This window comes from Rhipicephalus sanguineus, chromosome 3, assembly GCF_013339695.2.
Source record: "Rhipicephalus sanguineus isolate Rsan-2018 chromosome 3, BIME_Rsan_1.4, whole genome shotgun sequence".
In the NCBI taxonomy this organism is placed as follows: Eukaryota; Metazoa; Arthropoda; class Arachnida; order Ixodida; family Ixodidae; genus Rhipicephalus; species Rhipicephalus sanguineus.
Genome location: NC_051178.1, coordinates 177795256 through 177810377, shown reverse-complemented (window position 1 = coordinate 177810377; position 15122 = coordinate 177795256). Strand labels below are relative to the sequence as shown.

At 46.9% G+C, this 15122-nt stretch overlaps 1 protein-coding gene across 1 annotated transcript in view; it reads right to left on the bottom strand.

Moving 5' to 3' along the window:
• The window catches only part of LOC119386129 (sodium-coupled monocarboxylate transporter 1), a 34891-nt gene that overhangs the window by 7902 nt on the left and 11867 nt on the right, over positions 1–15122 (bottom strand). The window contains exons 11-15 of the mRNA XM_049414227.1: positions 12981–13067; positions 11268–11443; positions 10338–10438; positions 6559–6677; positions 3996–4197 (exon numbers count right to left, since the gene is read on the bottom strand). Of these exons, the coding sequence (XP_049270184.1) occupies positions 3996–4197; positions 6559–6677; positions 10338–10438; positions 11268–11443; positions 12981–13067 (685 nt within the window). The remainder of the gene's footprint in view (positions 1–3995; positions 4198–6558; positions 6678–10337; positions 10439–11267; positions 11444–12980; positions 13068–15122) is intronic.

Here is a 15122-nt window from a genome sequence, read left to right as displayed (position 1 = left end):
GGCAATATTATTGGCAAACGTTTTTATCCCGCATACTACAGAAATGGGAAGTGTAATACCAATGATAATTTTGACAATCAAATAACCAGTTCTAAGCTGTGCGTAAATTATCCATTTTGCTACGCTATTAAATTTGCTACTCACCATGATGGGGTTGCTGCGGTTTCTTAGCACTAAACAACATATTTTAGCTAAACAACATATTTTAGCTGTGCGCTGAAAATGTCTTTGTGCATTAGTTTGACATCGCCATAGTCCTAGTGACGTTGAAGTGTCGTCACAGGCTCGTCTTTTTCATTCTTTCACTCCCCTTTTCCTTTTCCAACTACAAGGAAGCCAACTGGAGATTGTCCTTGGGTAACTTCCCTGTCTTTACCCCTCTCTCTCTCTCTCTCGCTGTTGTTCATGTTCATTCACCTCTGCCTGTCAGTCATTCGCCACCTCACCTATTTATTGCGTTTTTCGCGTGTAACGTTTTGAGGTTGCCTACACTTCAACTGTTTACTCAAAAGCCCACTTAGCGAAAGCGAAAATGTAAAAAAAAGGGGGGTACGAGGCCAGCCATTTCGAACAACACATTTCACAAAAGTGAAAAATCCTCAGCTCTTCACAGCAATACTGCCGTGCTCGAGTGCTGACCCGAAGGTCTCGGGATCGAAAATGCGGCCGCCGCGGCCGCATTTCGAGGCGAGAATGCTGAAGGTTTGTGTACTAAGATTTAGGTGCACGTTAAAGAACGGAGTCCTCCACTACGGCGTCCCTCATAATCATATGGTGCTTCTGGGATGTTAAGCCCCAACAATTATTATTATTGTTAGCAACACTGTCGCGGCCCTACGTACAGATGTTGCGCACACGCATTATTGTACTGAAATGTTCAAAAGGAGAGAAATATGATTTCTAACGGAGAAGCCGATATACTTCGCCGTTCAAACTTGTTCGTCAGTCCACTGCGCCTGTATTCATGCAATATACCAAGCTATTGCATCCATCCCTAGTCCGCTCTATACGATAATCCCAAGAAATTAAAGTATTTTCTTGGCTCACTTTATTCGAAGGTAGCAACCGCCCGAGCCTTCATGACGGGTTCGGTATGCCGGGAAGCCGCTCGAGTTCTCTCTGCTGCCAATTTGACAGACAAAAAGCACATCATCTGGTTCCCGGCACACGTTGGCCGACACGTACACGGAACCATCCTTAATGCCAACGAGTTGGCACACTCCCGGACGCGAGGTCTAACATTCCACGTCGGGGAGAACCACTCGGAGGCTCAGGACGCAAGCTGGTACTATCAAGATCCCCTCCTAACCTTTCGTGAAATTTGCAAGCACTATCAGGTGGAACGGCGGAAGTTCCCACTCCTGCATCCACACCTAAACAGAGCTCAGTCTATCACTTTACGTCTGTTACAGACGGAGACATACGCTTCTCCTCTTAAATGTTCTAAATACATGGATGGCATAGAGCCGGGCTGCCTTCGCTGTGGTAACCCGCGTTGCACTTTACAACACATGCTGTGGCAATGTCCTGCACTGCGCGAGAGCCCCAGGTCTCCCTCTACGTAGGAGGACTGGCGATATCTTCTAACCAGCAACGAGAAAGAAGACCAGTTAAGGGCTATCCAGAGAACCCATGACATGGCCGAGGAGATGCATCTCCCTGTCCTGTCGTGGGTGCGGCCTGTCGATGTCGCCCCCTAAGGGGAGAGTGAGAGTCGTCTCCGGATCGAAATTAAGTTCTTTGCTTGCCTCCCTACTCGCCACTGGTCCACCAAAAATGAAATAAACTATCGTCATCAAACGGGTATGTGCCACTGTGCGGCCTATCAGAAAACTATTGTGACCATAAACGGGTGTGTGCCACAGAAACTGGGTAAATCCGACTACCCACAACTTTCACTAAAAAGGAAGAAGGCAACAGTTCGCCCAACAAATGGCTGCGAAGCGACGGCGGCGAGCCGAATACCCCGAGTACAGTGGCGTAGCCAGAGAGGGGCACACCGGGCCCGTGCACGCTCCCTCCACCGCCCCCCCCCCCCCCCCCCCCCCCCAAATTTTTTTTTTTCATGGCCCAGAGAGCACAAAATGACACTGGACCACATCTGCACGCCCGGCCCCCACTTCTGATCAAGGTGGTGGCACCCCCCCCCCCAAAAAAAAAAAAAATTCTGCCTACGCCCCTGCCCGAGTACGTACAAGAAGAGAATACTAGAGAACGCGAACAGCAACGGCGGCTGCGAGAAGACCCCGAAGCGATGGAAGGCCTACGCCAATGACGACGTGCCCATAGATCTATATGAGAGGTGCGAGCGCTTAGTTTCAGCGCGAGTTTCTGTCTCTGGAGTTTGAACAACCGTGTCGTGTCTGTGACTGTCTGTGGTTTAAGTCGAACCTCTCTGCGCTGAGAATCAACGTAGAAACAACCTAGCATCGCGTAGCTAAAGCCTAGCTACGACCTAGAAGCAACCTACAAACAACCTGCATCACCTAGCTAAGGCCCAGAAACAACCTAGAAGCAGCCAGATTAGTCTTCAGAATCGTCCAGTTTCGCCGTTTCAAGCCTTTTGCGGCTAGTGCAAGCTTCGCCTGATTTTTTTTTCTTCTTCGAGCTTCGATTTTTACCATCAAAAAAGTTGTTCACAGTCGACGAAGCCTTGAAATGATTGACAGTTGTCGAAAAGGGGATGCAGAAAGCCATAGCTTCGACAATGTGGCTCGTTTTCATCGGGAGAATGACATGTCTCCTTGGCAGCGTTTGTATAGAAGACAGTAAGCTGTGATGTTTAAAAAACAAAACTAGATATTAGTTCCGATAACAAAGAGAAGGGCTGTATTGGGCGATGCTGTGCTGCCACTTTTTCTACTATACGTATGAATGCTGAAAGGGAGTCGGTGATGCCGGCAACTGCGCTAAATCGTAAGCGCGATCGCACAGGTGCACGTGGATCACATGTTTTTTTCTGCGTCGGTGACGCTTGCACGCTCCCAACCATATATATTGTCACTGGAGCATGCCATTCCGCTTCGATGCCACATTCTGTTGAAACGTTAAAAAATTCATTAACCAAACATGTGGCACGTATGTGCATGTTTAAGGGACTAAAGCTCAGGAAGAGCAATACGCGGAAAAACGAAGAGCGTTATGTGTCGTTGAACACAGATGTCAAGAAGAAAGCATAACGAAAGTACCACGGACAATAAGAAAACAGACTAAATGGGCTAGTTGTGGGCTGTAGTGGCTACACACATTAGATGACGCTAAGGAATTTACTTTGTCATCGTGAACACGCCTACTATGTTACATTGAAGAAGACTTCACAGTCGAGACACTACGCACATTGAGATGAGACGTAACAGGTCAAATTTGGCATAGCTATGTAGTGCACGGGTGGAGTCTGCGTGAAGGGGGACTTAACGATACGCCACTGAAAGGGTGGTTATGCTCACTTCATCAGCCTTGCGTGTTACTCTCAGTCACATTTGGCATTTCTGCGTGATACAGGCTTAAATGAGGCTCTGAAAGTAACTCGTGTTCTAGTGTGTTATGTGTGTGTCCGTTTGCGTGTTTTTTCATCCCTCACCATGCATGGCAGTTGGAGTAGCATCTCCAGCCTCTCGCTCTCTTAGTCTCCCCTGCTATCATCAAAGCGCAGTCTTTCTTTCTTAGTGTTTAGCTGGCCTGTTACGGCTTGAAGCAGGTGTAGTGTACATAGGAGCTGCTGGAATTCATAATTATTAGAAGTGGGTACCTGCGTCGTGAAATGATTCGTTGTCATTAGTGTTTGGACGTTCCCTGGTGACATATAATTACGTAAGAGAATTATTTCGTCCTGCTTAATACAGCGGTAAGGAGGTGCGTATACACCTGGTCAGGGGCTTCCCTGGCTGCGCCGGCATCGACCCACACTTGCTTTAGACTTCTCGGTGGATACACGCTCTTTTTGTGTGCGTGTGTGTAAGCGTGAATAGTGCGCTATAAGTGCGAGGAGTACTGACTCGCAGTGAATGTCGAGTCATAGCGAAGAGGCTCCTCGGGATGGAAGGCAGCGCCCGGGAAGAGCTTCTCCGTGAGCGCCTGGATGTAGGACACGTTCTGGCCCAGTATCTTTGGGTCCCGGTCAATCGGTGGTACAGTCGTCTTGACGCTGGTTTGTGACTGACTTCTGCGTTGGCTCTGCTGCTCAAGCTGAGGCGCAACCTGCGAACACCAAAGAGGGAAGAATTATTGACATGCGGAAAAATCGCAGGTGGGCAAGGCGCTAGAGTTGATGTTCTGCTGTCTGATGTCCGTTTGCACTAGCCATTTCCCGACATGCAAAGAGTATAGGGAACCCAAGCTCAAGTTTGCGGCGCGACGACAGCGCCGCGCCAGCCGCGCCGCGGCTCTGTCGGAAAGCTCTGGAACGTGGCGCGGCCGACTCAGCCCCTTTCACGGTAGCGGTAGCGCACGTGTGCACTCGTTCTTCTCTCGGTGCGGGTAACTGGGAGGCCGTCAGCTGGGTACGTTGAACCGAGAGGCTTGCTGTGCGAAGCTGCGCACTTCCACGATGGCAGAAGCGACCCCGCGGAAGCGCAAGCGTGGTCCGAAGTATTGCGGTTTAGTGGCCAGCCACAACAGTGCAGACAAGGCACACGATTCACGTGTTAAACTGTATCGGTTCCCGGGCGTGTCGCACGAGAAATAAAGGCGGCAAGCGTGGATAGCTGACAGCGCTGTCTCGCCTTCTATTTTGGCTGTCTGAGTTCATCGCTTTCGTTCGTTCCGACTACCTGAATCGGTAAGTAACGGGGCGCATGCACGCAGCGACTACAGTAATGATTACTCGCTGTCTTCTCGCATTGTTAAAGTCCAGTTACGGTTGTAGGTGAAGCAACTCTGTGTTTTGATTCCCCGTGCTCGTGAGACCTACCTGTCGTTGTTGAACGTTCACATTCGCGTTATACCGTTAGCGTTGCGCGGTTAGTTGAATTCAACTGAACTCCGCACATTGTCAGAAGTTCGGCGCCTGCATTTCACGCGTCGGGAAGGCTGCTTTAACACGCCGGTACGGACGTCTGTGCATTTGAAGCAAGCTTTGACATCGTTCTGCAGGTTTGCTTTGTTTTTGCCACTTTATTAGGGTGATATATATTTAAGCCGCTAAATATAACTGGCACTTAATACATGCTTTGCAATTGCAACCTTGAAGTAACCACCTTCTGACTTTGTGCAATTTTCTAGCCGCGTTCGCGCAACAGGTTTTATACGCCTGTCAAGTCGATATCACAAAGAGACTGCAAGCATGACACGAGAGCCGAAAAAACGAGGCGAGCAGTTCATCTTGCTTCACAGTGGTTAAAGCTCAGCTAGCTGCCTCGCGTCTTAATCGGCGGGTGATTCTCCAGCGGCACGGAGGACTTGACTCAAACCTTCTCAGGAAACAGTGCCATGGCCGTATAATCTTTTTTTCGCACGCCGCAAACGTTTGTTCACGAAAGTACACGGCTGCTACTGTAAGCATGCCATATCAAAACAACAATCATATGATTCGTAGTCCACGCCGCAGAACATCGATAGCGTGTACGGCTTCATTTCGGAGTGCATGTGGACCATTATTCATCTTTAACATGACAGAATATAACATGACAGAGGTATACGTCCTACACGTTGTAATCGCGACTTGGGAAATGCATTTCGCTTTGAATCGGGCGTGGTTGTCGTCGATCGTCTGCTCTTCGCCGTTAACGTGATAGCCTTTCTCATTTGATCAAGTTCGCTTTTCGGAAGCGCCAGTCAAGCTTGGAGATCCTTTTGAAGCCGCACTGCACGCGGTACATTGTGAGACGCCGCAAGTGCACCGCGAGAGCTCTGCACGTGCACGGAAGCGAGCGGCAACGCGGTGGAGAGAAGGAAAAACGCTCGCTGATCACGCCCCAGTTTCTCTTTTTCTGCCAGAGATGGCGCTGCCTGTCAAGAGCAGCAGCGCCGCTAAGCGTTGCTTGGGAAGCCTATACTGCATATCAGATCTGGCTGTTCCCTTCGTGTTCAACGCCGCTGGTTGCTACGTAGACAGAATCATTGAAGCTACTCTCAGGGGACATGGCGTTCCACTTCCGAACAGGTGGGCGCTGGTTAGAACCCAGGAAGCGGTGGCCACGTGCCGATAGGGGTGCAATGCAAGAGCGCCCGCGTGACCTTTTGATACACGGACGGTAAGGACCCCATTCGGTTTGTTAAGTAAACCGGATAAGGCAAAACATGATGTGGGAACCTTCGCTACGTCCTTTGTCGTAGCCTCCATGCGGCTTTTGAACCTTTAGGGCCTACTCTTCAAACAGTACCAGTTACTCGTAAATTAATAAAAAAACAAACAGCTTATGCTGATATACCATACTAGGCTTCTCTTATGGTGCAAAACAAGCACATAAGTAATCGAGCTGCAGACTCACGCTTATCGTTAGGTTCTTCTTTTGTGTTTCACTAAATTGGGGAAAGGGCCACTGTACGCCCTCCACCTACACAAAAAGTCCCGCTGTGGATTAAAGCTGATATGTATGCGAGAACAAGAATAGCACTCACGTAATCCTCTCCCAGGTTGAACCTGAAAGGTCTTCTGAATCGGTCCGGAAGGTACGGAAACAGGACGTCCACGATGGGGCAAATCAGTTTGGGGTTCATTTTCTTGGGATCGTTTGCAGCTACAGGGAAGAAGGAAAAGCAGTATAACGACGTCAGAATTAGACGCTACAGTTGTTACGCTGTTCAGCACTTGGTCACGCCGTTTTTTTATGCGATGAACAGCCACGTACATTGCATCGAAACTCGAGTGGCGAAATTATTCGCGGGAGAAAAAAGTCCGGCAGATCCCACGCACTGTGGGAATCGATGTAATGCGAAGCAGCCAGCAAAGAGCTGCATACATCGCTTTGTTTATTTTTGAGCCAAATGAAATCATTCATGCCATGGCATCTAGTTCACCATATATCGTATGTTTGCTGTGCACGCATGCATGCACAATGTGATATATACCATGCCAATGAAACGTATATTCTGGTATATACAATGCATGACCGGTCATTTATGTTCATCACGCACTCCTGTCATGCCATACCAATTTTGGTATATATCCAGTTATCTAAATGGCCGGAAGCGCACTATAACAGTGTCATGTAAATCATACCGTACATGACATACATAACATAATTCGCATGTTAGGACCTGTCATTTATGTTCGTCATACAGTCACATCGCACAATACCAATTTTGGTGTATATCAAACGAGCGAAATGGCCGTGAGTCCCCCATGAGCGTGGCATGTAAATCATGCCATACATGACATGCATGTCATGGTTTTCATGTTACCACCTGTCATTTATGTCCGTCATACATTCGCGTCACACAATGCCAATTTTGGTGTATATCAAGCTAGCGAAACGGCCGCGACCGGACAATGAGCGTGGCATGTAAATCATGCCGTAAATGATATGCATATCATAATTTTCAAGTTATCACCTGTCATATATGTTTGTCATACAGTCACGTTGCGCAATACCAATTTTGGTGTATATCAAGCGAGCGAAACGGCCGCGAGCGCATCATGAGCGTCGCATGTAAATCATGTCGCACATGACTTGCCTGTCACGATTTTCATGTTACCACCTCTAATTTACGTTCGTCATACAGTCGCGTCGCGCAATACCAATTTTGGTGTATATCAAGCCTGCGAAACGGCCGCGAATGCACCATGAGCGTGGCATATAAATAATGACATACATGACATGCATGTCATGTTTTTCATACTACCACCTCTAATTTACGTTCGTCATACAGTCGCGTCGTGCAATACCAATTTTGGTGTATATCAAGCCCGCGAAACGGCCGCGAATGCACCATGAGCGTGGCATGTAAATCATGACACACATGACATGCCTGTCATGGTTTTCATGTTACCACCTGTTATTCATGTTTTTCATACAGTCACATCGCGCAATACCAATTTTGGTGTATATCAACCTAGCGAAACGGCCGCGAGTGCGTCATGAGCGTGGCATGTAAATCATGACGTGCATGACACGCATGTCATGATTTTCATGTTACCACGTGTCAGTTATGTTCGTCATGTCGAAATGTCTCGTCATACCAGTTTTCGTGTATATCCATTCATTTAAACGGCCGCGAGCGCCCCGAGACCATGCCATGTAAATCATGCCGCACATGACATGCGTGTCAAGATTTGCGCGTTAGGACCTGTCATTATGTTCGCCATGAACTCTTGTCACGTCATACCAGTTTTGGTATATATGAAATTAACGGAATGGCCGCAAGAGCCCCAAGGCCGTGGAATGTAAATCATGCTGTTCATGACATGCATGTCATGATTTTCATGTTATGACCTGCCATTTATGTTCCTAATACGGTCGTGGGATTCCATACCAATTTTGGTATACATCCGATTAACGAAACGGCCAGGAGAGCACAAAGTCGTAGGCGGCTAGATAGATAGATAGATAGATAGATAGATAGATAGATAGATAGATAGATAGATAGATAGATAGATAGATAGATAGATAGATAGATAGATAGATAGATAGATAGATAGATAGATAGATAGATAGATAGATAGATAGATAGATAGATAGATAGATAGATAGACAGACATACAGACAGACAGACAGACAGACAGACAGACAGACAGACAGACAGACAGACAGACAGACAGACAGACAGACAGACAGATAGATAGATAGATAGATAGATAGATAGATAGATAGATAGATAGATAGATAGATAGATAGATAGATAGATAGATAGATAGATAGATAGATAGATAGATAGATACGCTCAAACTCGCAGAAGTTCGCTAAGAAATGCTTCGCAGTTAAAAAAAGAAAACATCCGGAAAGCAATGGTAAAATAAAACGATACAAGCATTTCTCTTCCTAGTCTATTATGAAATGGTCGCTTACATCAAATTTGTTTCTTTCGTAGCTAGAAGTCGTAGAGACTTTTTCTGATCGGTCGACTGCATGTGCTATTTACCAGCGCCGTTAACTTCCTTTCATCTGTTTTCAAGTTCATTGTGTTGTGCTGCGCCGGTTTCGGTTTTTAACGACACACATGTAGCACGATGCCTAAATATAAGCGTGAAAGGCGCTTACAGCTGTTTTTCTTGAAAATGAATGGCGTAAAGGGCGTTGCAAACAAAACACGACACCTGCACACATCGGTCAGCAAGTTGTTGCAATACTAACAAAAGCCAAGCTTTTGCATTGTGCCGCGTCGTTAAATAACCTCAAACTCGAGCTAGGCACTGTAGTATGGTAAGATGTGGGTAAGAACTATAAGAACTATTTTGCGCGGGATGTTAGAGGCTGCCGCATTGCCCAGTGATTATGGTGCTTTGATACTGATCCGAAAGACGCGGGTTCGACCCCGGCCTCGGCGGTCGCATTTCTAACGCGACGAACTGCTAGGGGCTTACGTACTATGCAATATCAGTGCTGGTCTAACGTATCCGGAGCCCTCCACTACGGCGTCTCTCACAGCCCGAGTAACTTTGGTACGTCAAACCCCATAAACCAACCAACCAATCAACCAACCACGCGATGTTAGTGGTAGGGATTTATAACACGGCGACAACTTTTCTTGACAGTACTGTGAAAGCTACAGAACCGAAGCGCATGCCTACTACCGCGCCAAGAAGTAGACTTAAGTTTACTGATAATTTTATCCTTGGCCTTGTGAAATAAATGCTGCTTTATTTATTATGAGACTCAAAGAGTTGCGGGAAGTCGTAGGTAAAATACAGTCATTGTTTACTTTACAAGAACGCCTATCTTCCATTTCTTAGACAGCACCGCCTTTTCGGCACGCCCGTTTTCCAAGGTAAACATGGCGTCCATGACGGTTCAGCGTGCGGCCGCAAACGCGCTGTTAAAGTTCTCCAAGAAAAATATACTCTCAATATCACACTAAAATGTACATTGAACAATCGAAATGACTCTCCAATTCGCATTTTTCGTATATATAATTTTCTAAGGGCGTTAACGATGCGAGCGAGCAAAACCGAAATCAGTCGGAAGCTGCCGTACTACTTGCAGAGCAACACGCGTATGTGGGGAAGCCCCGCCTCCGTAGCTTCGACTCTACTGTCAAGATAAGTTGTCGTCGAGGTGATCCTCGTTACTGTTTTCCGGGTTGGTCCACTGGTAGATGCAGCAATTATCCGAGTAACATAACTGCGATTTGAGAAATTTCTGAACATTCGCGAACCCCTGGCCGTGTGAACAGTCGGTGTCAAAAGTGGGCTTGCATTTAAAGTTCTTTCCAGTGTTAATATGCAGGCACGTTTTTCTTACTTGCATAGAAGCTGGCAGGAATGCCGACCACGAAGCTTACGAGGAACGCCACCAACGTTTGCCACAGGTAGGACAGCGAGTAGACGCCGTCACCGACGTTCCTGGATTTTCGATAAAGACGAGAAAACAGGGCAACCAGTTAACACTTTATTTTCTTCGACTCAGTCGATCAGATAGGTTAGAGATACGTTTAAAGTCCCTGGTTATGTGCCAACGCGTGGAAGTTCATGCGCTGGCACATAACCGTTTTAAAGACGATAGTCTTTCCTGGGGAACTTAAACGCAGAAATTTTGGTCTGTCTGTTTGTCCGTCTGTCTGTCACCGGATTCAGCGACCCGGCCAAAGTTGAACCACTTGCTTACCGCCCACCCATATTGAACTGGTACAGCTGTTCATAATTTTGAACGTTGCCGATCAAAAAGTAAATATTACGCATATCTGAGGCGCAACATCACTAGGTAAGTATTAGGTGATGTGTTCCTTTAATAGAAAATACATAGATACGTAATTCTAAAGATCCTAGTTTCTTAAGCTGTTCTGAAAATGCGGCTGCGCTGAAAATGCCTATGCGCGCCGACGAACGCCCTCTGCCGCGGAGGAAGGAAACCCTGTGCACAAGCTCATGTTTTCGACGTACTGCCAGATTGCGTCCATATCTCACGCAGCGCCTCCTCTATCGTCTTTACACGGCATTTGCAGCGGAGCACGCAGATACGCGGCCAATTTTTTCCTATAGCAGTTATCGCAAACGGACTGCTAAATACATCACCAAGCAATTAATAGACATTCCCTGCAAGCAAACTTCTAACGTAACAATGCTAATTTCTCAAATCTATAGAAAAATTGAAGCTATTCTTCCACGTATAATCTAACGTAACCACGCCTCATTTTCCTCGTCATAGTAATAGGTAACTTAGAGTGCCACTTACTCTTCGGTAATGATTGGGTGTATGTAGGGCTCGGAGCTGTTGGTGACGTTTCGGTACAGCGCGGGGCAGCCGTCCACTGAGAGCGGCGGCGACGGGTAGGTGGGTGAATTGACCAGGCTTCCAATGCTTATCCACAGGGAGATGCCCAATGACGTCAGAAGGCCTAACATGGCGCCCTGCGTATGGAAAGAACAACAGCGCAAACTACTGATGCACCTTTAGACAAGGGAAGTCTAGTCACCTATTTATATAAGGTAAGCAGTGGCAAGGTGGGCTTTAGAAACGGAAGCGAAGTTTGGTAAATTTGGATTTGTATGTCATGGCTGTGCTGATGCAAGACGCTTGCGCTCAGAGTGACCTGATTCAGAGTGAATAGTTGTTCAAGTGAACAAGTCAGCAAGTAAATTATTGACAGGTTTACTGGTGAACGCGAGCTCATAACCTGCTCAGGGCGTAAAGGCGTGGTTAATGGAGTCTCTATGAAGTCCAGCAAAAGGCAACCAAGGTATATGTAGGCGAGAGGCCACACCATAGACGAAAAATTTTGAGCGTGTTCTGCAGGTTCTTACATCATCATTAAAACGAAGCTTCCTTCACAATTTCCGGAAAACAATGCATTTTCAAGCATCCAGAATGTTTTTAACGTGAACTGTATAAGGCGAGCTTTTGGTATCTCCTACGCAATTATATTTTTATGAGAACTTAATACACAAGTTATAACTAATATTAAACATAACTAATCTGATTTGTATGGCCTTCAAAAACCGAACGACACACGTGGAATGGTGTCATCTTTCGTCTACTCAGATGGCTCACACAACACTGCATGATGAGGCCCTCCAAAACGGTAAAAGTATTTGTTTCTCCTGTACTTAATATGAAGAAGCGTCACGCAAAGCGCGAGACTACAGCAGTGGAATTCCTGCGCAGCTGTTTAACCTCCGGCGTTCTAAAGTTAGTGTACCCGCAATAGTGCCAACACACTACGCATTTCACTAGAGAGTTCAACCTGACTCTGACGATTGTGCTTTATTCGTATTTAACTGCTTCGCTAGCCTTCGAGCAACAAAACCATATTTATGGGATAATTTAGTGGGGAAAGACTTACTGGATCAATAACAAAATAAGAAAAGGGTCAGATGCCCAGACGTGTTGAAAATACATGACAAAATAATCAGAGCGCGGAAAAGGGGGACAAAAGCAGAAAGACAATCACGGCGCTGACTTTCATTTCTGCTACAGTTCGTTGGCGAAGCAGAGGTCGTTTTGTCGCGCTCTTTCTGGCGTGTGTAACATGTATCAATTGCTTGCTTAATAAGCGAATGCTTACCTGAATTTATGCTGCTCTCTTTTGCGATAGTCTGACAATTCCTTACTAATATCAATTCTTCGCCTCTCGGAAGAAACTACGACTTTTCTTTTCTGAGAAAGAAGCTATATTCATTTTAGTTCCTACCTTCAAGATTTTTACACACTTTTCCGCCGTTTCCCGTCATTCTCGCTTTGTTGCGCGATTAGACATGTTTCATGTAAGCGGCTTCAGAAAAAGATTACACGACCCAGCGTAAAGACATACGCAACGTCGTGCTGTTGCAAGTAAAACTTCGCGCGGCTGCATGGTACTCTTGAAGGTGCATATGACCCACTTGGCAGAATTGACAATGAGTATACATAACTTCCAGTCGCAGACAACAATGACAAAAGAAGTCATACCTTCGATGAGACATGCGGAATGAATACACCCATGGAGAAGAGGCCGAGCAGTGGGCCCCCAAGTCCGCTGTTGATCGCCGACTGTGCCTACAAAAAGATAGTTCTCCGTTGTTGCACGGACTCACAGACACTATTTTGTGTACCTACAAACGCACGTTAGCAGTAGATCTTTATGTGACGAGAGTACTCGAATATACTCTGAAATCAGCTGCTTTCTCTGAATTTGCATCGTTCCGCGCAACGTGCCAAGCTCCATGCATAAGTACAAGTTTAGCAGCACAGACTTCGCCTGCCCAGGTCAATATTAGAAGTACAAATAAAACAATGGACACTTTAGCTGTATCCAAGCCAGTTAGCTAATGATAGACCTCGCCAATCTTGTACGCGTGCACTGGTACACATCTCTCTCCACGACGATACCTAAAAATATAGTGATAGCCGATATGTGGAGCTTCTTGGCCACAGCTGCCCCTTATACGCCACTAAAAAACACATGCAATATCTGATATTGGTCATTAGAATTAGAATCTGTTCGGAAATAAATATCAGTGCCAATGCTGCTGCTCAGTAAACAAGTCCAACCACGCATTTTCGTATATTTTTTCTTGCTAATCATCGCTTTTACGGGCATTTGACTCAACAATAACATGGGCCCAGCAAGGCGCAGTGAGCGTGAACGTTCTGACATCCCTGCCACTGATACTGTATCTTGTAGAGGAATTTTGCAGCAGAGGAGGAGCCAGGGACTTTGGGCATTTCAGCATGATTTTGTAGCGTTAGCTACACTGGCCGAGGTTGAGCAATATCGCGCGGCTTCTGGAGAGCCGTGCTGCGCAAGCGCGAGGAGCAGTGACGTCACACGGGGCACAGCTGGCGCACCGGAGCCGCTGCTGCCGCGCGCGCCTCGCGGGTCTGCGCATTCCAAAGGAGTGACGTCATAGCCGCGGAAGACGCACTGGCGCCGGCGCGTGCCCAGGTGTGCGCCTCCGTTGCGCGGTAGTCAAGGTAAATGTAAATGGTAGCGAAGCTTCCATAGAAGCCCATACGTTCAGAAAATGGCTGCTCATCAGCTGCTCATGGGGCTTAGCGCCATCTGTGTAAGGAGGGAACACTTCCTGCGGAACAAAAAATAAAGCGGATGTGACGCAATATCCGGTAAAAAAGTGACGTCGCTTTGTTGGCACTGGCGCGAAATTTGACCTAAAAATATTTTTCTTAGGCCCCTGATCGCTAGGGACTCGCGCTACCGCGAGCCCGCAAGCTCTTGGCGAATGCGCTTGAAGCCAACGCTAGCTAAACTAATATCGACCCGTGACTAAACAGCGGTGTTTAAGTGTACCGTCGTGCAATTCGCCTTGGTTTTACCAGGAAAATTTATTCTTTGAGCTTTTATTCTACGTTCGTGTCATCTTCCACAGCGTGAATAAAGTAGGCAGCAGCGTACCTCTCATGTTTGCAGCGTTGCTTATTTGCTTCGCACATGCGCAGGGGACTTAAAGAGCGCACTGTATGTGTGCTTCAGTTCTAACGAGAAGAAATGACGCCTGGTCACGCCAAAATAATGATATTTCAGTTTTATTCAATGGTCACAATAACGCAATTTAACACACCCTACACAATGTGTAACAAATGTCGTAATAAGTACAAAAAGTGCGTACACTACGTGCACTATGTTTTGCCTTTTGTTCCAATAAATTAACCTTACGTGTAACGTATCAAGACATGCGAATTGTAGCGCGACAGATAACTTAGCGATCTGCTCACCGATAACAGGAAATATAGTAGGCACCGCGTGTTCACGAAGGAAACCGGGCAGCAGGAATACTGATCTGTGAAAATCCAGCAAGCACACTACTCCGAACCGTTGCCCCGTTGTCTTATCTAGAAGAGAGGGCTCGCCAGGCGTACGCGTGTTGCTATTGCATCCTTGGAACACCACATCGTTTCCGCGAGTACCGAGGAAAGCGTTCGGCGTGAAATGTTAGCCGCGTCGTGCCGTTGTCCGTTGAACACCGTAGCCAACACGTTCACCAACGATGAAACGCACCTCGCAACTTCGCGCACACCAAAATCAAATTCTCACCACAATAATTCACAGAACGCATGCAAGTGCTAAACACCAGAACACCTGAGGGGGCGTGT